This window comes from Pieris brassicae, chromosome 8 (assembly GCF_905147105.1).
Source record: "Pieris brassicae chromosome 8, ilPieBrab1.1, whole genome shotgun sequence".
Classification (NCBI taxonomy): Eukaryota; Metazoa; Arthropoda; class Insecta; order Lepidoptera; family Pieridae; genus Pieris; species Pieris brassicae.
This window is the reverse complement of record NC_059672.1, coordinates 14,293,845-14,317,166: the sequence shown is the minus strand read 5'-3', so window position 1 is coordinate 14,317,166 and position 23,322 is coordinate 14,293,845. Positions and strand designations below refer to the sequence as shown.

Below are 23,322 nucleotides of genomic sequence, written 5' to 3'. Positions count from 1 at the left end.
AAAGTTCTCAGAAGAGAAAGACTTTAAGGCGTTTAAATGATATCAAGGAAAATCAAACCCAATTGCTTACAAAAATTTAGACCCATTATTTAGATTGTCAGTTGATCCGTAAGGGATACACATGCGCATAGTACATAAGCAAACATGAGAAGATGAAGAGTATAAGCGTCAGCTTCATCAGTTAAAGTAAATAGCGTTAAATCCACATACTCCCTGGATCTTGCGAGGGTTAAATTAAATTGGAAGTACAGTCTTAATAACGCAACTTGAGACCCTAACTTACTTACCTAGAAATGTATATTCTAAGGAAACTTAATTTTGTAATAGACAACACTTTCTGGTCGTTACTTCTAAGATTTCAATTTAATACTAAACTCTACTTAGTTCAGTTATTATCAGCGACTCAATTCGAAAAAATATTAAATGGACTTTGTAAAAAACGAATAGTCGACTTGTACGAGTAATATTTTATACGATATCCCATATAATTGAAAACACGAAACTCTTTAATGTGTCTGATAAGTGTAAGATAAGACAATTTCATCTCTAAATCTTTTTAATTCATTATAAATAAATGTTATTTGTGTTAGTTATTACAAAACGGGGTCAGAGCTTTTAGCACGCGGTAATATTGAATACAAACTGTAAAAGAAAATTCATTCCAGTCACAATCCCAGAAAATGTGATAAAGGACAGGACTATTTTCATTTTTTCCTGGTTTATTTTAACGAATTTTCGTCTCATGAAGTTCGTTAGGGGAATATTAAGTCTCGCGGAATTCACAAGCAAATAAACGGATTAAATGGGACTGCTGAATTTGTCGCAAATGTTGATATTCATAAAACAAAATTGAGCTGACATTGAATGAGATTTTTGTTGGTTTTATCTAGGTTATGTGCCTACTTTTCAACAGAGAAATTGTCCTTTGGCACTAACTGAATTAACAACCTGAAACTGAATTCTGAAACAGCTACCAGCTGATAAATATACCCTTAATGACGCTCCCTTATTTATATAAATATATATTTAGAGAAATTAACGTCTCATAGCCGCGGCATGGGATAGCATCGCTAATCAACACATATTCAGCAGGAAATGCCATGTACAAATGGGAGAAGAGTGATGAAGTGAGAGTGAAACGTGATCAATCGACCCTGGATGGGATACGCATATGTACCGAAGGCTCAAAAACAGGGTGTGGCTCCGGCGCTGGCATATTCTCTCTTGATCTTAACCTCAACATACACCTAACCTAGACACAAACAGCTAGTTTTTTAATGTGAATTTTTCGCTCTAACCGAAGCAGCCAGAGCCGTGCAGAGGTTAGGAATTAATAACTTCTGTATTAAGTTCGTATCTGACAGTGCGTATGTGCTGTTGGCGCTAGAAAATGAAAAGATAAACAACAAACTGAAACTGGAGTGTCACAATGCACTGGATACAATAACCCCGACTGCAGACAGACCAAAATGGATACTCTGCCAGCAGTTAAGAAGCTAATGACACAGCGACTTCTAAGCCTCAACAGAATTAAACTAAAAACTATGATAGGGACAATAAGGGACCATTATCTCCTTAATAAACATCTTTTATCCTCGGCACGACATACAACCCCATGTGCAGAGGTTGTCACAGCGCAGAGGAATGCACGTAGTCCTGGAATGCGTTTCAGTGGCTAACCAATGTATTTACTATACATCTTTGGAGCAGGGAGGCCCTCCGTGAAGCCTGTGAAGTGCCCAGGAGACTTCTATGCTTCTGGAAATTGTTAATTTCTTTAAAAGTTTCAGGTCCTGTATTAAATCATTATAAAAACAAATTAGACGTTCAGCAATATGTATAACAAAACATAGGAAATTGATAACAATAAAATACCAACATTTTAATTGTGTCAAAACTAGACAAAATAATTTAACTATTTAAAGTTGTAATTGGTATGTCAAATCTTGATATTGAATAGCTATTTGTCTTCGACCTTCTGATTAAGAAAACAATAATATCTATTAAACTGCCTAAGATGATACTTCAGGTTTGAGAACATCAATATATATATTTCATATGCGATGTTACGTAATGTATTGTATATTTTATTTATTTATTATAATATAAATAGTGTACATAATTAAATTAAAAGGAGGGCAACTGGCGGCCTTATCACTTTCGAGCGATCTCTTCCAGACAACCACTGTGAGTTAATAAAAAAATGAAGTAAATTACATAAGGTAGGCAAGAAGTGCAAAAATACATACACATAGTTGTTGAGATAAAACTAAAGAGGATTAAAAAAAGATCTCACGTCAGTTAGTTGTTAGTAAGAAAGTTAGGGAAACGTTGTGGACAGGTAATTTTTGTACAGAAGAAATATAAAGGAAGATAGAGAAGAAGCCAAGCTAATAGGGACGGGTAGTGAATTCCATAGCCTAACTGCAGAGACCTTAAAGGATTTCCCAAGAAAGGAGTTATGAGATGGGATTTCAAGGATATAGTTTTCGGAAGAGCGTAAGCTATAGTTATGGGTTTATCTATAATAAAACCCATATAAGCTTTTTTTGCCGCCATCCATTACCTTGTTATTGATCCTTATCATTGCTCTTATGAAAACATAAGATTTTAAGTCACATTGTACTTGTATACACAGTTTTTTTATAGATATGTTTATTTAAACTTATGAGAAGCATAAAAAGCAAACTTATTATGAAACTTTGATTAATACACAAAGTAACTTTGTATAAGCTTAGAATAATGATGCAGCTTATTAAAAGTTTAAGAGAAATTCGGCTTCGTTTCTTACGTTACATTATTCTAACATATATACTGTATATTATATTTACAATGTTTATATATAGCCGTGTGTAACCATCGGTTTATTCGGACATCGAGGCAGAAAACGAAATTCCACGCATATCTTTTCAATATCTTCTATTCCACAACTGATCGCCTTCCAGGCACTTTTTGTTACGCACCGTGCAAATATATCTAGCAATTGTAGTATTTTTGAGTTAATTCAACTTCGATCTTGTGAGAAGACCTTATGACGATTATTATAATTAGCAGCTTTGGTCGACAATATTACCAGCGAAAAGCGAAACCTTCTGGCCATTCCATCACCATTTACCCATACCTTTAAAAGAGGCACAGAGTAAGACACACTTTCTGACTTGACTTACTTGAAAATAACATATACAGTATAATGATAACAGGACATACCCTATTAGATACATTATACCATATTATAAATGGTCTCTTTTTGGTCGTATAAATGCTATTGTGTTAGGTAAGGATAATCTAATTTTATTGCCTATGAAGCGATATTAAAATATATTGTGTCCACAATAGTATTTATTAATACGGCCATATGATTGGCTGTCTTAACGTTGTTATCTAGAGATGAATAAGAACCTCTGTAATAAGAACACTGATGGCGGATCTTTATGTCAGTAAATAATAAGCCCTCTAAGTCATAAACATTATGATGACAAGGATATGTCCGTTGTAAACCCAGGGTATAGGGTTTACTGTTACTATAAAGCAAAATATTAGCAAAACAAAAGTTGTTTTGATAAACTATACCCTTTTAGAAAGCTTTTAGACGGCTGTGGCCGATACCAATACATTGTAATATTGCGTAACAACTCGAAATAGTCGTGCAAAATGCCACCTTTAATTAATTCTACATATGTACTAGTGTAGTGAAGTAGCACTTGAAACAACAAATAACACTGTTATATGTAGGGATGTGACGTTGATAACATCATTTTGCTTTTATATTAACCACACGGGTTCACAGGGTCTCGCCGCACGAATTTAGGAATGCTCTCAATGTTTTAACTTACCCATTGTACGTAAGTCTGTAAATGGGTGGATTTAATACGAAGGGTAGTAAACCGTTCTAATATATTTACAGTTTAACTGTTGGTATTTACTTTGCTATACAGACGCAGTGAAATACACTATTTCGCTGTCCTTTTTATAATTTTAATTTTATGACTAAGGTAAGCCCACAGTGGCAACGAATTTACTTTTACTGTGTGTAATTGGCTAGATTAAATAAATTATAGAAGTATATTAAATCAACCGTACACGTACAAAATAGACATAAGGGCAGATTTTATAAAGCTATTGGTAAAAGTATTAACTTTAATGCCACATCCACCAGAACAGTAGGTAATAGAATTAGACTGAATTCAACGATATTTATACCAAAATAGATATACTATTCTGAAACATACTTTAAATTACGATACGCGCAGACAATTGCACGTGCTCTTTTGATAAATATAAGTAATCTGTACAGTGACCAAACTTTAAAAAAAATTACATTTTCTTTTTAATACTTTTTGTGATTACTTTGACGAAACATTATACCTAAGAATTGTAATGCTATTTGTTACTTACAAGACAATTTATATAGCACTTACGTTTTTTACTTATGCTTAATTTCCATTTCCTCTTTGAAAGGTGACAATAATAGCAATGAGTTTATTATTATAAAAAATACATATACATTTAGTTAATTAAAATAGGTGACACCGGGACCAACGGCTGCCACATAGTATGTTTCTAGTTAGTGAACTACCGACCACGTCCCAGAGATTTGCAGTTATTTAGTGTATTCCTGCGGATAAATTTGTTCATACTACTGGGATATTATTCGTGGGATTTTTGTGAAGTTACAGTTAGAAGAAGGTTTTTTTAACCTGTAGTGCAACTCGCGAACCTTTGCACCAGCATGTTACTCTGGATATTGTACTATGACGAGACCAAATTTTAAAATAATGTAGGCTTCTAACGCCCGTAGCTACAAACCCATTGTCACTTTACTTGCAATAAAATTTGTAATTTCATTTATTATGAAAACATTCATGATTATTTAGGACAGCTCAAACGTTTTTGTCAAATTGAAATAACAATGTAAACTCGTTGGAGAAAGGACGAAACAAAAATATTACAAAATTTTCCATGTTTTTAATGTTATCATAATGATGATCCTAATTTTTCTACATCATGTTTTCTAATCAGTTTTCTTTATAATCATGAGAGTAGTTAACTTCCCGTCTTAATAAAAAGATCCGCCAGTAACCTTTCCAGCCCATGGGCAAGACGTGTCTTGGCCTTGAGTTGTATATATCTATAATACGTAGTTGTATATACAGGCTTTTGTGTTTGACACACGCCGTCCATATTTTAGACCCTCGCCTTATTACAATGTTTTCGTTCACTGTATGTGCATGTTTCAATTTATGACAATACGAACCCTAAAATATTTTTAGGAAGAAAACTATCACATGACTTACTTCCATAAAACATTAACCTAGAGATTTTAGAATTTAAGCTAACATTAGGCACATAAGACAAAACTGCGTAGATAAACCCCAACTAATTAAGCTGCGGACAGCCCCCGCAAAGCTCATTAAAGTAACATTCTTGTATCCAAAATTTGTAACAAGAATTAAGGAGACCCTCAAACTTAAGCCCAGAGACCATAATAGAAAAACTTTTTAACGAAATGGATAAAAAGTGTAAAGGATAAACTTAATATCTATATCATTTTATATGAAACAATTGGTACAGAAATAGTTCATTTATAAAACTTGCGCGGTTTCGACCGCCTTAATTTCGTGATTTTAAATAGCCTGTCTTAGTAGCCATGTAACACGGCATTTACTTTATGGATGGCATTGAAAAGAATAAACATCGATATTTATTATGTCGTCAGTTTATTAAGAAAAAATAATTAATACATCAACCTCTATCAGGTATTCATTTTAAATTCAACATTCTTTATGTGTTTAGTAGCAAAAAGTTTACGCTCCATACTATATTTATTAACTATTTTAGATGATATTCTATGCTAAGAAATTAAGTCGTAAAAGTTACAAGTATATGACAACGTTGCCGTTACTTATAAGCAACGAACATTATTACTTTCTGCCTCCTGCCCTAAAAGAACAAAGTAAAACTCGCCCATCTTTTTCAAGAACTACGGCATTGCCTCCATCTGGATCATTAAAAATAATTATTCTTGAGTCACCTTCTTGACCCAATGACATGTGATATTCGGAATTCCCGATCGTTTGGTTTGCTTGTTCAATGTATGCTGAAGAAGGATCAGTAGGATGTTTGTAGATATGGTACGCAGCGGAAACTTTACCACCAAATCGTATTCTATGTGAACGAATTGCTAATACCAACGCTTCATCGGAAAGGCCTTTATCTACTACTTGAATTCCAACCATATCATTTTCTTCTACAATTGTCATTAGCTCAGTAAATTTGTCTCTCATTTCCTGGACATTTGTAAACGCTTTTTCAATAGCTTTTTTACCTAAAAATAGAATCAAATTAAATTACTATAATATAAAAAATATACTAATTTGGATAGATTTGCACATGTATACATACGCAACCAAGGTTTCTTCTTTGTATTATGGGGTAATATTTCTTTGCCATCTCGAATGTCCTTTTCTAACATTGCAATTTTCTCGTCAACGTAGGTCATTACAAATTCACTGTAAGCAACAAGTTCACTTACGTTTTGCGGGTTCATTTCGTGCACAAAATCCATCATCTGATCCATATAGGGCGTTTTATTAACGGAGTCTACTTCTTTAGCGCTCGCTTCCGTTTTAAAAGTATACAATCTATCTCGTTCATGTGGCATTAGATCAGAGTTGATTATTTCACTTAACTCCGGATAACGAGCTACTGATTGAAGCGCCCATTCTACACTTTCCTTTCTATGAACTTCAAACCGTAATCTATTCTTAGATACGCAAGTTTTGACAACTTCAGAGGGTAATTTAGAACTGGAACTAGTTTGTTCTTCACTCAGTCCTCCAATCATTTTTAAAATTGTTAAACATGTATCTTCGGGTAAGGAATCAAGTTTCCTCAAGCTTATGTCCAAGCAACCTTTTAATGAAACAGTTGCATATCCGTCCTTAATTCCTGTAACCGGACATTCAATGAAAAGGCCACGGTTTTGAAGAGACGCTAATTCTGTAATCGACCACTCGTGAATCGCATCTGTATGTATTGTACTCAAATGTTCACCAACAAACCTAATGAGGGACGGTGATAAGTTTTCTAATTGTGTTATTTCAATTGGTGGAGCATGTCCTAACACTATATGGCCAGGTATAAAATGCGCATCGTCTGTATTTGGTCGATTACTAATTACGTATCGATCCCATAACTCAAGTACTAATCGAAATGTTTGTTCTCTATCAGAACCTGCTGCTGTAGAAATTCTTTGCAGACCGTAAAGTAGTTGCAAATCATCCTGTATGAAGTCGCGTAAACTGGATAGCGATTCAATTTGGTCTGAAGTAAGTTTTGGAACTGTGTCATAGTAATGCATTCCATCTATCAAGAATTCAGCACATTCACGTATAGATATATTAGATTCACTTGCTCTTTTGAATAACTGTAATAGTTCTATTTCATCTATGTTTAACATCTCCTGTACTCTACTCCTGAACTCTGAAAAATTGCTTCTAGTTTCTGGGGGTAATTCTTGGGTTATAGAAGCGAAAGCTCGGTCGTGCGCTTCTGAAATAATGACACTCGATCTTTTGAATGTAAATGTACCTTTTGTCCAAAAAGCAAGTAATGCGACGTTAAGAAGAATGTCGGCAAGTGACATTTCATGTATATGTTGAATCAAGTATATACTATTGTTTACAATAGCAGCTGAGTTAAGTGTTACGCTTACTCCATTCACGACATTGGTTAATATTTTTAAGGCATTTGATACTTGTATACCACGAGCAACTAGAGAAGATAATCTCATAGTAGCACCCATAGCTCCGAAACTAGCTATAGATGCTGCAATACCAAGCCATAGCATTCTTGCAGTTGAATCAGTGAAAGGATCGATAGATTGCCCATGTTCTCCTCGATCAACCAAATCATGAATAGCTCTAGACGTTCCCCAAATGGCACTAGCAATACCCACTAATGCTAGAAAGGGCGCCGCTGGTCCTGAAACGACCATTAAACCTATAGCAGACCCAATCCCCACAATTCCAGCAGCAATATCGATACCATGCAATACTTTAGTCTCAGTTTGCGCTGATGGAGGCTCATAGGGGGGAGAAACAAGAGTATGTTGACCATCTGAACTTAATTCAAGATTTTGCGGATATATTATTTTACATGGTGGCAGTTTGTTATTATTCTTCCAATCATCAAAGCTGTCGTAGTGTCTTCCAATATTATCAACGTAATATATTTTTGAGTGATGATAACGATGCACTTTAAATACTGGTACTTCATACAGTTTTTTTTCATAGTATAGCTCAATGGGGACAACGGTTACATAAACCTTAGAATCTCCATTACAAGCTACTCGTATCCCAAAAGCTACTATATGTATAGCCTTAAGTGAGTCGGCATCAAAGAAAACTAATTCTCCTTTTTCAGCTTGTTCAAACTCTTCATGTGAAAATACCGTTGGATCGCGAAGAGGTAAACCCATTGCTATGCCTATTGTATTAAGTAAATTTGAACCATAAAGCAGTTGTGGTTCATTTCCTTTTCCATCACCACCTCTGTGTAAATATTTATCGATATTCTCGTGAGCTTGATGTTGCCACTTTCCTTCTTCAACTTCCATATTTATATATTTTTGTTTTCTTAATAATTACTTTAAAACCACCACCAATGTTCTGAAAATACGTTATTTGTGTCACTTAAGAAGTCAGGACGGTGGCCCGTTTCTATCCAAATTTTTAAATGGCGATCAAAATCTTCAACGTCTCCTTCTTCAGTTAATTCTCTTAATACACTATCAAAACTTTCGTTTAAATTTGCAAACCCTTTCAATAAAACATCAATTCCTGATCTAACCTGGCAAACGTCATCCGAAGAACAGGCAAACTCAAAGTCAAGTTTCAAATTAGGATAAAGACTTATAAAACTTTGCAGCCAACCAACGTTACTTTGGATCTGTGAGCAAATGTGATCAACGTCGTAGTTGCTTTCAATACTGGAAAATTGCCACTCTATAGTGATTCCGAGTTTGTAGAATTCTTTAAATATTTCTTCGCCAACCAAAAACCATGAAGTAGTGTGTCTTCCGATAATCTGTTTTGGTTCTCTTTCGAATCTGGCAAGAAGGTCACTCAAAACTTTCCAGTGCCCAGAGGTCCTATCAGATCCCATTACCTATAAAATACAAATAAGAATGCATGATACCTATATTTTAAAAAAATCTAACATTTAATTGAAACATATCCTCCTAAAGGCTTGCCTATTTTAAACGCTTTTAGATAGACGATTCTACGTATCTTATACAGTAAAATGTATAATAAAATCGTCTATTTACGAGTAGTTGTAACATGATATAGTCTTAATTTCGATGGCTAAAACTAATGTTTTTAAAATCTGCTTTTTAGAGAATTATGTTAGACTTAAATTACTTATTAGTCTTAAGTTGGGCTACATCGTAATATAAGATGACGTCTCAGTGCAGAGACAATTTAAAAAAATGTATGGTCAGAAATGATGAAATATTTGAAATATAATACTTTTCAAAAAAAAAATTATCAATTTACGAATGTATGTATCGTAAACTTTCAGTCTATTGACATCATTACAGTAGTAACAATCATGGCATCGTTAACACAAAGTTAAAACAATTGATATAATAATATTTAAAAAAAACTTACCGAAACAAAATATGTTCTGCTCCGACAAAAGTTTAAACATTATACTCTCCCATACATAATAAACTTTACTGCGACAAGAGCGAAGACGCCCTACACTAATGGCTCATTATATAGAACTCAGATGTATAAATACTATATTGATAAAGTGGAACAAACAGGATATCAATTTACTAATGAAGGTCCAATATTTTCAATTTGTAAATACATATATTTTGCTACTACGCGACTTCGCGTGGATAAGTCAGCTTGTATAAGATGTACCTTTATTAAAATTTTCTGATTTATACAGAATATTTTTATAGGGATTTCTTTACTTAAAAGTCTTTAAATGCTGTTTTTTTAAAAGGAGGCAAATGAATCTACGGGACAGCCATAAAAGGCAGTCCCCACCCATTTTAGTGGGAGTTCTCGGCTTGTTTGGTATTATTATTTTCTCTTCTACGATGAAGTCTGAATTTTAATATAAAAAATGCTTATTCTATCTGTAACGGGATACAATACTTTTTTAAGTCATAGTCAAAAAAATCTTTATTCATAAACATAACACAATGTACACTTATGAACGTATTCACAATAAATTTTGACGCACTTACGCTGTTTCGACTAATTATTATATGTATAGACGACAAGTGTACCTATATAAGATAATGTATTAATTTAATGTCCTTTTCATGCTCTGGCAAACTTTGTGTATGACCTTTAATAAAACCTAATAATAAAGCTCAAACCACAAAGCCGACTATAATGATAAGTCAAAAACAAACATTATTATTAATATGTATTCCCAATCGTAATTTGAACTAATGTATTTATAATTAGTATTTTATTACGGTAAACAATACATATCAGTTTTAGAAGCGAGGTTAAACCACACGACAGTATAACTGGCATACTCAACTCAGAGTAGAGGAGTAAAAAATACGCAAAATCGAACGCTATACACAATTAATCATAACATAATCGAAATATATAATAATTAATAAATAAACCTAGTTTTAACATATTTGTGTAAAAAATACGTAACCTTTTAAAGACTCAAACCGGGGATCAACTAGAAACAGTCTCTTTTCCTCACGTTTTTTCATTATACGGACGTTATTTGCATTCCTGCATTGTGATTTTTAATAGGGTTACATTAAGATCCTACTAGCCAATTTCTGGAAAATGAAACATCCAGATTGGTCAACGGCTTATGGTATGCTTGAACATACGTTAAATTCATAACTCAATATTTCGGTTTTTTGAAGTGGGTAAAGGCCACCACTTATGCAAAATCGATTAGGGCACTCCATGTGAATTATTAAAGTTGCCTAATGGTACTTAGCAACAAAACAACCCTACAAACCCTTTGTGAATATCACATGTGTATAATAATATAAAGTAATTATTACGTCTATTATTACTATTAGCCTAAATTAGCTTAAGAACGTTTTATCGACATTTAGACTTTATTACCTTACTTTTACTTTATATATTTATATATTGTAATTATTTTTAATATGGAGTACTTTAAGCAAACTAAAAATATCGAAAAATAATTGAGGCGGCTTGGCGAAAAGTGTATTAAATAGAGACTCAGCTACAGTCGTCTCCTTATCATGTGAAAATACAAAAATTGGATTTTGGAACAAATAAAATGTCATAAATAAAAGACATTACGGTACGAATGCTGCTGCTGTCTTCGCTCAGTATATTAGCATTTCAATGCAGCAAAGAAATGCTGCCAGCATCAAGGGACCTCTGACACAGGAAGCAATTTTTTTTTATACAGACACATGTTTAGCCTCAATCTAACCTGATTTTAAATGAGATGCAGCCTATTGGAGGGCCTGTCAAAGAGATGCCAATTTAGTTGGCGGTTGAATAAATATATTTTATACTCTTTAGCAAAGGAAGTGGATTAGGAACTGCTTCGCTGTTTTCAAAAGTGACCATGCATATAGTGGAGAGCCACACTTGGAGATTTCAATAACTAAGGGGTGAAACTCCAGCGTGCTTGTAGATGAGCGAATTTCAAATGGGATGACGGAATTCAGTTCCAAGAGCATTCTCCAGAATGCAATTTATAGAAGACTGAAAGGCGAAGGTTACTTCAAGTTCGCCCCTCAATAGCATCCAAGGCACCCGGATGTCACTAAGAAAAACCGTGCTAGAGGTGACTGCAGTGCTGCACACAGAGAAAGACTGGAACTTGATAAGAAGCTATTCTAGTTTAAAGACATTTGTGAAATAACCGAGATATGATATTTGATTTTTGAACATTTCGATCGTTGTTTAACTAAGAAGAAGGAACAGATCCTTGTGGTACATCTACAGATCAGAAGAGCTGACATCGACGACTACAATAAGTGATCGCTCCTACAAGATATATAATGTCTAGTTGCAAAAAGCAACCCATACCATGAAAGCTATACATATATATTAGTATTTATTATTATTAAATAATTTTATAATTTTCATCCACAAACTGAAACTTGTTTATAAAGTGTTATTAAATATTTCAGTTAATATAATTAAGTGATGATAGTGTCATCATTACTGTAACTCCCAAGCGCTATAATTATAACACTGTAGTAAACAATTATTAGCCTAATCAGAACCGTGTTACAATTCCATAATTAATTAATCCAATTAATTCATTTTATAGACTTTTACGCTTAATAAATAGTATAATACTTAATAAAAATTTACAAATGCTGGTACTTACAAACGCCTGACACATTTTTACCGACTTCAAAATAAAATTCATTTATAAAGAAAGAAAAATCTTAGGCGCTACAACCACTTCTTGCACTCAGATTTCTGTATCTATTTCATGATATTTTTTTCTAATAGGCAAATAGATCAGCCGTCGAGTTTTTGGGTCTATAACATGCCGGTTTCCTCATGATATTGTTCCTCACCGTACGAGCGAGTTTTAGATGCGCACATAAAAGTAAAAATTCATTGCACAAGCGGGGTTCGAATCTACGACAGAGATGATAAAGCATGGCCCACTAGGGCCAACCCTGTTCAACCGGTTTTAGAGAAATGAAACCAACTTCAAATAGCTCTCACCATTATTAACTAAGTAACTATATTATTTATGTCCCCCTTTCAGAAACTCGGAGGTACGTCAAAATCTTCACTTATTATTAAAGGTTTCGAGTTGAGTCAATACAATTTTCAAAGCCACTAAGAATTGAAGATGTTTCTGTATTTTTTCTACAGTCTAAACTAACCTTAGCTCTGTCCAACCATTTAGTTGACGTTTGTATATGACATTCGATTAGGCCGTTATTGAATCCGCATAAGCGCAAGTCTGTCTTTGACATAAGACGGATTAGCTGCAGAATAAATAATACTAGGTTGGAGCTAGAAGATATGGTACAGGTTTTGGGAAAGATTGCCATAAACACCTGTAAATTGTACAACTTGAAACTATCTGATTACTATAAACTGTAAGCGATATTGTTTTTATATAGAACAAGGGGAAGAAACAATAGCCTTATATATAATATAATTATCATGATGCCATCGCTCATGGACACTCACATTGCCAGAAGAACCGCGTACGGATTGGTGGCCTTTTATGTCAGGTAATGCGACACCCGCAGTTAGCTACAAATGCATTTATTAAAATCTCGTGTCATTTATCAGTTACATTCCTTACGTTAGAAAGAACCTTATCACCATTGATCAATCTAGAAAATTGTTCCGATAATTTATATACATGTACTACGCACCCTTCGCTTCTTGGTACCACATGTTACCACTAGTGGCCAGTGTAGGATAATTTTTGTATATAAACCTACAGTTTTAAAAAATAAACACATTCCATCTTCACCTCTTCTCTACGAATTATTAGGAAGTTTTATTTTAACCAAATAAGGACCAATCAACCTAAACCAAACTACCCTACAGTGGTGACCCCGAGAAGAACACCAAAAAATTTGAAGATGTCGAACACAGAAATTTCCGGTGCAGAGCGTCAAGTTTCATCACAACCGTCGAGCCTAGTCTCCGGTATTTCACTGTCGCTCCATGTGCCACCATTCTGGCGCGACCAGCCGCTCCTGTAGTTCTGCAGTTTCGAAGCAGCAACCGCCGATCTAAAACGAAACAAGGCCCAGCTCGCCCAGATGGTCATCGCACAGCTTCAAAAGCAAGACATCCAAAACATCGCTGATCTCATTTGCTCGCCGCTGGAAGCAGATTACTACAACGCTATTAAAGACCGTTTAATATCATTATACGAAGAGTCTAACAGCGCACAAACGAAGAAGCTACTGTCGCAAGTTGAGCTTGGAAACCAGAAACCCAGCCCGCTCATGAGGCAAATGAAGCAGCTTAACAAGGACAAATTTCCCGAGAGCACCATCAAAATGATGTGGCTCGAGCATCTGCCGCCACACATTCGTTCCGTGTTAGCCGTCAGCGAAGCGTTTAAAATCAAAACGACGCTTGACGACCTGACCTTGCTCGCGGACAAAATGATGGAAGTCCACACGCCGTCAAAACACATCGCTGCCGTCGCAACGCCTTACTTACCTGTAGCATCGCCACCATCTTATCAACAACAACCAGCCATCGACACCCTCATCGGTGAAATAAAGAGGTTGTCTTTGGAAGTTGCCGAGCTACGAGCACAACCTCGCGACAACTACCGCAACAGTTGTTCTCGCCACCATTTACAATCACGCTCGCGGTACGCATCAACAAAGCGCAACGAAAACCGACGAGATTCACAGATGAAAGAAAGCAAGACTACAGACCGCAAGAAGCTGGATCAACGAGCTACCAACCGTCCTACTCGGATTACGCGCCGCTATGCGAAGTGACACCGGCGTAAGCGCCGCCCAACTTACCTACGGATGCAACATACGCTTACCCGGTGATTTCTTATCAACGACCCGCAATGACGTCATCATGGACTCTGGCTACATCGATCAGCTGCGCGACGCAATACGTAACTTGCAACCAATGCCGAGTCAACCACACAGCAACACAAAACCCATATTCGTACACCGCGACCTGCAAACATGTGAATACGTATTCGTACGCATAGACGCCGTAAAGAAGCCATTACAAGCACCTTACGACGGACCCTATCGCGTGCTGAAACGAGACAGCAATATATTCACGCTGCAGTTACCTATAACCGTGAAATGAATATCTCTATCGACAGACTGAAACCTGCCTACACTATCGCCGAGCAAGATGTGCCTACTGATACAACAAGCAAATCACATCAAGTGCGAGCGAACTACATGAACCATCAAATAGCCTGAATCATCAAAATTACAACGACCTGAAACAACAAGACACTGGGAACACCTCAATACCTACAAGAACAACTCGCCGAGGCCGCGTTATACGCCTGCCGGTACGCTTCGCTAGAGGGGGAATCCTGTAGGTGATTAGTACGTGTCGTAATGAAACATTGAAGTGTCCTGACAAGGACAGTTGTAAACGTTATCGTCATGAAACAATAATATGTTCTGAAAAGAACAGTTAATTGGCGTTATCGTAAGACCACGATATCGAACTGTTCTGAGAAGAACACGTTCGTACGCTTCGACGGCTGCGCGCAGAAAAAGACCAACTTTTTGCCGCGCCTCGATTTTATCGTCTACGCACCTTTCGCATCTTGGTACCACAGGTTACCACTAGTGGCCAGTGTAGGATAATTTTTGTATATAAATCTACAGATTTAAAAAATAAACACATTCCATCTTCACCTCTTCTCTACGAATTATTAGGAAGTACCAAATAAGGACCAATCAACCTAAACCAAACTACCGAAATACATATATCAAAAGTGTAACTCCAAGCATCAGATATACTCTAATTAAAAAAAGTATATAAGCCAAATGCTTTGATTGAATTGATAATCAAAGGCTTGATTTAGATATTTCCAATAGACCTTAACTTAAGGAAAAACCTCGTAAATCGATCTCATCTGATTACGAATCGTTTAAGTTGAAAGAAAACCCTTTTTCCCTTAAATCTCAATTTATGTGACATTCAATATCTTGTTAAATATTGGCTTTTCATGCCAGATAAATTTTAAATATTGACGCGAACTATTTTTTTAAATATTCGTATGTTTTACTTTTATTTATATTATTGTAGCTGCTTTTTTTAAGCAAGGATTAAAATAATTCTAGTATAGACCATACCTTAGACCTTTATAACTACACTTTCCCGTTTCTAACAGTGAATCCGAATTTTCAATATTAGAAACTAAATTAAAACTTTAACACTAAGTTATTATGAATATATTACATATAATCTTTTCATACCATGTTCGCATTTAACACTCGGTTAGAAGAATTCAATGAATATATTGATTACGTTAATTTTTCAGACCCACTTGAACAAAGTTCCACATGGCTGGTATTATTGAAATTATTTTAGACTGTTGCATCTGTTTAGACGGAAAATCTTTTCATAAGAAAATGCGTGTGAATCTCAACCCTGAGGTCATGCGCTTGAACAGGGGACACGTGGCTCACCTATTGTTAAGTGATAGTCCACCGCGCATGGCTACTCATTACTCACACTGCCAAAACAAAAGATCAGATAAGTGTTGTTGGGAAATACTACAATCGGCAGCTGGTTCCACATAAGGGTGATGGCAAGTTGTGAAACAACGGACTTTGAGGTATCCTAACTCTCCTGTTCAAACGTTAAAAGTTCATGTGGGTCGCTGCACCAGCAATATACTAATTATTAATATTCTACTTCCCAATTATGGCGTCTCCCTATGCTCAGCTCCCCGCGATACATATTGCCCTGGAGGACATCAAAGCTATTAAAGAGTAAAAAACAGAAACATCAAAGAGGTTCTCGTACTAAACACAAATGAGGCCACCGTTTATTTAATGTTTTATACAATTGAAAAACAAAACAAATCCCAAGCGGATATTGACTTGCTCCAAGCGCTTGATTAAATCCGAAACTCAAAGTCAAATTGTATAAAATTATTTTATTCTTGTCAACAAAAAGGCCTCACTCTAAACAGTTACCAATTTTGCTTAGAATAGACCGATGTAATTATGATAATTCTCGATGTGATTTGTACTTACATCAATGGAAATTATATTGTCTTTTAGTTATGAAATTAATTTTATAACGCTATTAAATATTATATTAAATACTGTAAATGTCGTCGACATAGGCGTATTTTAATATAGTTACGGTTAAAGATGATAAATGATGCCTATTTCGATACATTTTCGCAGCGTTATCTTTAAGAAAAACCTTGGGTATAAAACAAAATTAATTATGCAGACTTATTCAAACACTACAAAACCTAGACACTAATTATATGTAGTCAAAGTTCTGGCACTATAACATAGTGGCTTAATATAGTACAAAAGGCACATGAGCTGGAAGCTTACCTAATGATAAATAAAACAATACCAGGAGCTATAATAACATGAAAATGGCTCGCCAATGCTTGCCAACCTTATAAGTGGCACGCTCTTTTCTTGAAGGACTATAGTCATATTGAATAAGATAAACCTCGAAGGCTCATTCCATATAGTGTCTATTGAAGCGGCATAATCGTGCGGCAAATGTTAAAAAAAATGTGAAAATTATTTAGGTCGAGTACACAAAGAACTAGCAAAATGTCGAAATGAGATTTTCATTTCACAGGAAAATGAGAATCGGCAATTTTAAATCAACGATTTTAATTAAAGTTGGAAACATACTGAACTATTTTGTTGTATGCCTTTGTGTTATGCAACTGCTTGTCTTAACAGGGTTGCTACAATTTGTTAAAATATGTATACTTCGGTTTCAAAAACCAATTTATATGCGGTAAAGGTGACAAAAATCACTGTTCAGTAACAATTGTTATTACTTAGTCCTAAATAGTTTTAATTAAAGTGTCTTCAACGCCGGGATATGTTTAATATTTTGTAAACAAATACATATAGTGAAGAACCATATAGCAACCACTGTAAATACAATAGTACATAAAGATAATATATATTATGTAAACCCGCCTCACGTTATTTCTTTTAAAATATTTAATTTTATTTAAATTGTGTAATAGTATGTGGTATTAACTTAAACGCCCAAAAAAAGAAAAAGGAACAAAGGGAAATCGTAAAACACTCGTAAAATTGACGATAGTTGACTACGTTCAGATTTCACTCCGTCCAAATAAAGTTTAATAGCAAACCAAAAGCGACATAAAGTGACTAAAGGAGATCTACGGTCGAAGTTAGTTTTAAATTGAATCAATATTACATAGTTGCTGACCACGATTTCTGAAAAGTCCTCGCAACGTCAAGTTACTTAAATAATATAATAAATGCAGTTTTGGCCTAATGCTTTCAACCTATCCCTGGGATCGTAGGTTCGATTCCCGGCTGTGCACCAATATAGTTTCTGTCTATGTGCGCATACACTCGCTCGTGCGGTGAAGGTAAATGTCGTTTGTAAAACGGGCCTGCCTTAAACGCAGACTCAACGGTGTGTGTGTGTGTGTATGTGTCAGACACAGAAGGTGATCATCTACGTTCTTATTAGAATTACGGATATACAGAATTGAAATTGGTATACTCTCTTTTGGCGTTAAAAAATCGACTACCGCCAACACGGTTGGCCTTTTATATGATCTTTTAACTGTACATCAATATTCAAACTATCATTGAAACTCGCTTTTTCTAGGCTGGCACTCTATGTGCTAGTACAACTTTCACAGCTTATACATTTTGCTAATCGACTAAAAACTGTCGGCCGTTCCGGTGTTACGTAAAATTAGTAATTTAAGCTTTATTTTGGCTGCTATCCAACCAATGTGAATCTCGCTTTGTGTGGCGTTATGTTATTTAGCGTGGAGGAGGATTAAAATTCAATCCTGCGTTATACTGTGTAGGCAGGAGTGGGTTAGCACTGCACGAGTTACTTTGTGCAACCTTTGGTGACCTAAGTTATTTCATAAAGCGAAATGCCACCGAATTCTTCTAATTCTAATGTTAACAAATTTCTATAGATAATCTAAATATCTAACTACTTTATATTCTACTTAAATTAATTTCAGCGACAGACTATGACATAAAATTGACAGATATTTGTACTTAGTCTAGTAATATTTGAGCTTAGTCTAATTGTGATATCAACGCCATCTATTGTCGTAACATTGCAATGTTCCCCTTCAATTTTCCGATCAAAATTTATCTGCGATTATATGCGTTAAAGATGTTTTGTTTAATTAGTAATTGTGTATATATTGAAGATATGTTGTGTTGTATAGTAATTGCGGTAACAGAAGAGTTAACTTTTCGTAGTGTAGTATTAAAAAAATGCATTGTCTTCGAGAGCTTTCAGAGGTCCCAGTCAAACTTTATTATCTTTTTTTTTTTAGAATAGCGTCTACTAAAATAAATTTCAACGTACCAAGAGTCACTCCTGGCTTTTCGTTCGTGACCACAGAGCCCACCGGAAGTGCAGAATAAATTGAAAATTTGTTTTTTTAAATACACTCTCCATGCCGACAAGAAATCAGACGCGATACCGCGAGGTCCTCATTTGAAGTTGTCTATTTAGCCTGTCGGTCAATTTTAAAAACATTTCAGAAAAAGCGTAGAATATCTATAAATATTTAGTAGAAATAAATAATATTACTACAGCTATTCGTTTATGAAAACGTGATCCGAATTCATTTTATAATTGTTAGATAAATAAACTATTTTCAATCTGTGTACAAAATTCGAAACAGAACCATTAATAGTTTAAATGAAATAAATATTTTGAAACGTGAAACACATTCATCACTGAATGATGTACGAAGTATTTTATTTTTGTTAAAATTGGTTGCAGTCATATTTTATTTCTCCTGATTATTTTGTATGTCATTGTAGACTGACAAACACAATTTAATCTTAAAACACTTTTAAATAAGACTAGTTGTTTGCCACGGTTTAATACCGATGCATCGATATTAAACCGTGTTGTCGTATTGTTAGGCCAATGCCAAACAATGGTTTTGTTGCAAAATTACTTTAATAAATTATAATTTTAAAAAAACAATGGCGCTACAACCTTTTTTTTAGGTCTGGGACTCAGATATCTGTATCTGTTTCATGATCGTTTGTAGATTGAATAGGCAAGTATGTGATTCGAGCGAATGTTAAATGGGCACATAGAAAGAAAATCCATTGGTGCGCAGTCGGGGCTCGAAACTACGACCTCAGGGATGAGAGTCGCACGCTGAAGCCACTAGGCCAACACTGCAGGACAAATTATATTTATCTTTTGATATTCCTTAAAATCAAATGCTGTCACGGGTGATTTTATTCAAAATTTAATTTAACACATATGTATGATCTATTATTTACAACTGAAAAACAAATTATATTAACAAGAAGCGAGATAGAAATGTCTACTCGACGTAATATGCTTGAATGATAATTAATATAAATGTGGTAAATTGTAATTGAATTAAAGTAGCACAGATCTATATATAACATGATTTAGCAAGGACAATCCTAGGTTACACTACGATGTACTAGTTGAGTTATACAAACGCTTTACACATACGTTTACGCTAAGATATCAGTTAATTTATTATAAGAAAACAAAGTAGATAATTAAAAAGATCGGAGGCACGAAAGTTACAACGAAAAAAATATATTTTATTAGCGGACCTGTCAGACATTGTCCTGTCATTGCGTGATATTTCAAGCGATTAGGATGTTAAACAAAGTATGAAAGTACCGACTGCAGTGCCATCTGCTATACTGAGTAGTGAACCTAAACCATCCAGGACCCCACCCAACCCCATATAAAAAAATTAATTCAAATCGGTGGAGTTCAGTGACATACTCACGTACAGTAGAATCATATATATAAGATTATAGTTCTACCTGGTTTTGTTGGCATGGCATACCAATGCCTACTACCTACTAATCATCCGAGTTTAGTAACCCCTTTTAAAACACTTCTATCTATTCCTTTAAACAACTTTTGGTATGACCTTTACAGCAAATTCCATAAAAAGCCCTTGAAATAATGTAGTATTTTGTACGATACTGAATACCAAAAGATGTTATTGTTAATCAAACGATAGACATGCCGATGATGGGTTATTAAGTATTTTTACAGCTTACGTAGCGCACGCGACGTAGCTGAGAAATTCCCATTTCTCGTTTTTTAAACATCACTCAGACACCATTGCTAATGGCAGTCCTATTATGTAATAGCCATTTTTTCAATTCAAACCAGTAAAGTTCCTGCAATAATCACGTAACCAAACAAACTGTTTAGCTTTATAATATATGTAATAATAGTAATCCAGTGGCGTTACAACCTTATTTGGGTTTTGGCCTTAGATTGCGATTTCTTCAATAACTTTTATTATATACAAGTAGGGGATCACCCTCCTGTGTCTGACATATGTCATCGATTTTTGGATATAGAAAGAAAATTCCATTGGTGGCTTAAGGGTGTGATCCTCAGCCCTGAGGCCCTGACACCCTTAAGCCACTAGGCCAAACACTGCTCATTTAATATATGAATGTATAAATAACATGTAACACGACTTGGTTGTCTAATAGATTTAATTCATTAACGTTTTTTTGCTAGCATACTCGTAAGTTCACTAACAAAAATATTATGCTATAAAAATATTTTCTTAATAGTAAAACAACATCATCTTTTCATCCTCTGAAATTTTAATACTTGCATAATTTATATTAAAAATGCAAACTTTCTATCAACGTAGCTTACAGTCACCGGCAAATGAACGCGCCGACTCCTCGACAATAAACTTAATGAAATATCTTTAAAATAGCTCTCGGCTTCTCTCTTCGCTTTAATTAGATGTACTATAATAAAATTACGATAGCGTCCTAAATTCATTAAAATACAAATTAAGATTTCGTTATAAGTTAACTTCACTTGTATACAAAATCATGACTTCTGACAAACATTAAAGAGTGTCTTGTCTTGTGCCAGATGCACCAACTTTTTCGCCGTCACTATACCCCGTCCACTCCTTAACATTACGACGTATGCCTTCGTTCTTTTCGCCGTTTTCTATAGATTTTACCTATTATATATTATTGAAGGAGGCGATACCGGTCATGGAACAACACGTGGCTTAAGTACGCAAATTTGAAACACTGTAATTCATTATATTTTAAGTCTACATCGAACTGGAAACATTTAAGATTTTTGTGTTTAAGTAGCAGATTATACTTATATTGTGTAGCTAATACTTTAATATCAGTTAATACGTGAAAGTATTAACTCAAGTCCGGGAGAAACAGATTGTATATATTTAACAGTCCAATGTCCTTACAAGTCCTTAGTAACTTCCATTTGCATACATCAACAACTCAGTTCTTTTATCATTAAATAAATAGTGTTCTAATTAATCATGAAATCAAAATTCAAGTTTGTTAAATTTCCTTGACCATGCCAAGTAACTGTAACTTTAATAAAACCAGAATGCTATTTACAATATTAGTGTGGTAAAAATAATATATTTTCGCTATCAAAACTATAAACCACCCTCTCATTAGAGGGCGGATAATTTTAATGGCTCGGAAGTGAGTTGAGCGTCGCGGCTAAAATGAACTAAAGTTTTTAAAGGTTTTTAAGTTTTAGTGCCATAAAGAGCTTTTGACTTAAATAAATTCAAGGAACCCACTAATACATTATTTAGTTAGTTAACAGACCTAAGTTAATAAAGTCATATCAGCCACATATATCAATAATTCATGTAGCTTTATTTCTGATGGCCTATTACGACCCACCCCAATATCAAAACATATTTCATCTGGTTTGGCTCCAGCCCAGCCATATGTGTAAAATACATGCACACATAGAAACAGCTGTTAGTACATATGTTCATGAACACATTAAGATATTAATATTACCGCCCTAATGTTTTATATAATGTAAACTACTTTAAGTACTCCTAAATAGCTGTAGACTTTCAAAATTGAGAAATCGAAAACCAATTTTCATTCGTTTGACTAAGAATCTAACATATTCAAGCTTCCAATATCGAACTATATACAAAGTTTGTTCAAGCAAATCTTAGATCATATCTTCAGTTATTACCCATAGAGCATGTAAATACCGATACTGTATGAATTTGTGTTTACACGTGTTGATAGAAGTATCTTCATAGTTCAGTTTGCGTAGTTCGTTTAGCTAAATGTGATCTTATAATTGAATTGTGATTTATACTGAAGCATTCCAAGAACCAACGCATCTTCCTTTGTAGTAATCCGATGTAATTAATAAGATGTTCAAAGAATGATATCGCAAAAACCAAGAAATATTTAGATTTTACGTATTGATAAAATTCAACATTATAATAACATAAACCTGCATATTTGGGGGCTTCAATTTACGAAATAAACTCAAAATATAGTCAAAACACTAATGTCTTCTTGCAAAAACGAGTGTAAGCGCAAAATGTAAGAGGTGTAATAAATTATATATGAAAATTACGCTCTCGGAGGATTAAGTCATTTTTGTTTGGATTAATTTATGATCTCATTATATCTATGAAGGCTTTTTAAAGCACTTTTATAAAATTATGTAATTTATAAAATATTACATCAGCTGTCGCAAATGTTATGTTTTACATTACCCAAACTGTAAATATAAAATAACATTTGTCTGTTGCCATTTTAAA

General features: G+C 34.6%; 2 protein-coding genes across 2 annotated transcripts in view; both read right to left on the bottom strand.

The window, feature by feature from the left end:
• The window catches only part of LOC123713067 (TWiK family of potassium channels protein 9-like), a 140,132-nt gene that overhangs the window by 100,642 nt on the left and 16,168 nt on the right, over positions 1-23,322 (bottom strand). The window lies entirely within an intron of this gene.
• Positions 5,715-9,755, bottom strand: LOC123713066. The gene is made up of 3 exons (XM_045666555.1): positions 9,672-9,755; positions 6,403-9,168; positions 5,715-6,325 (listed from the first exon to the last, which is right to left on the bottom strand). Exons 2-3 carry the CDS (start codon positions 8,615-8,617, stop codon positions 5,922-5,924), a joined length of 2,619 nt encoding a protein of 872 aa, XP_045522511.1. The 5' UTR covers positions 8,618-9,168; positions 9,672-9,755; the 3' UTR covers positions 5,715-5,921.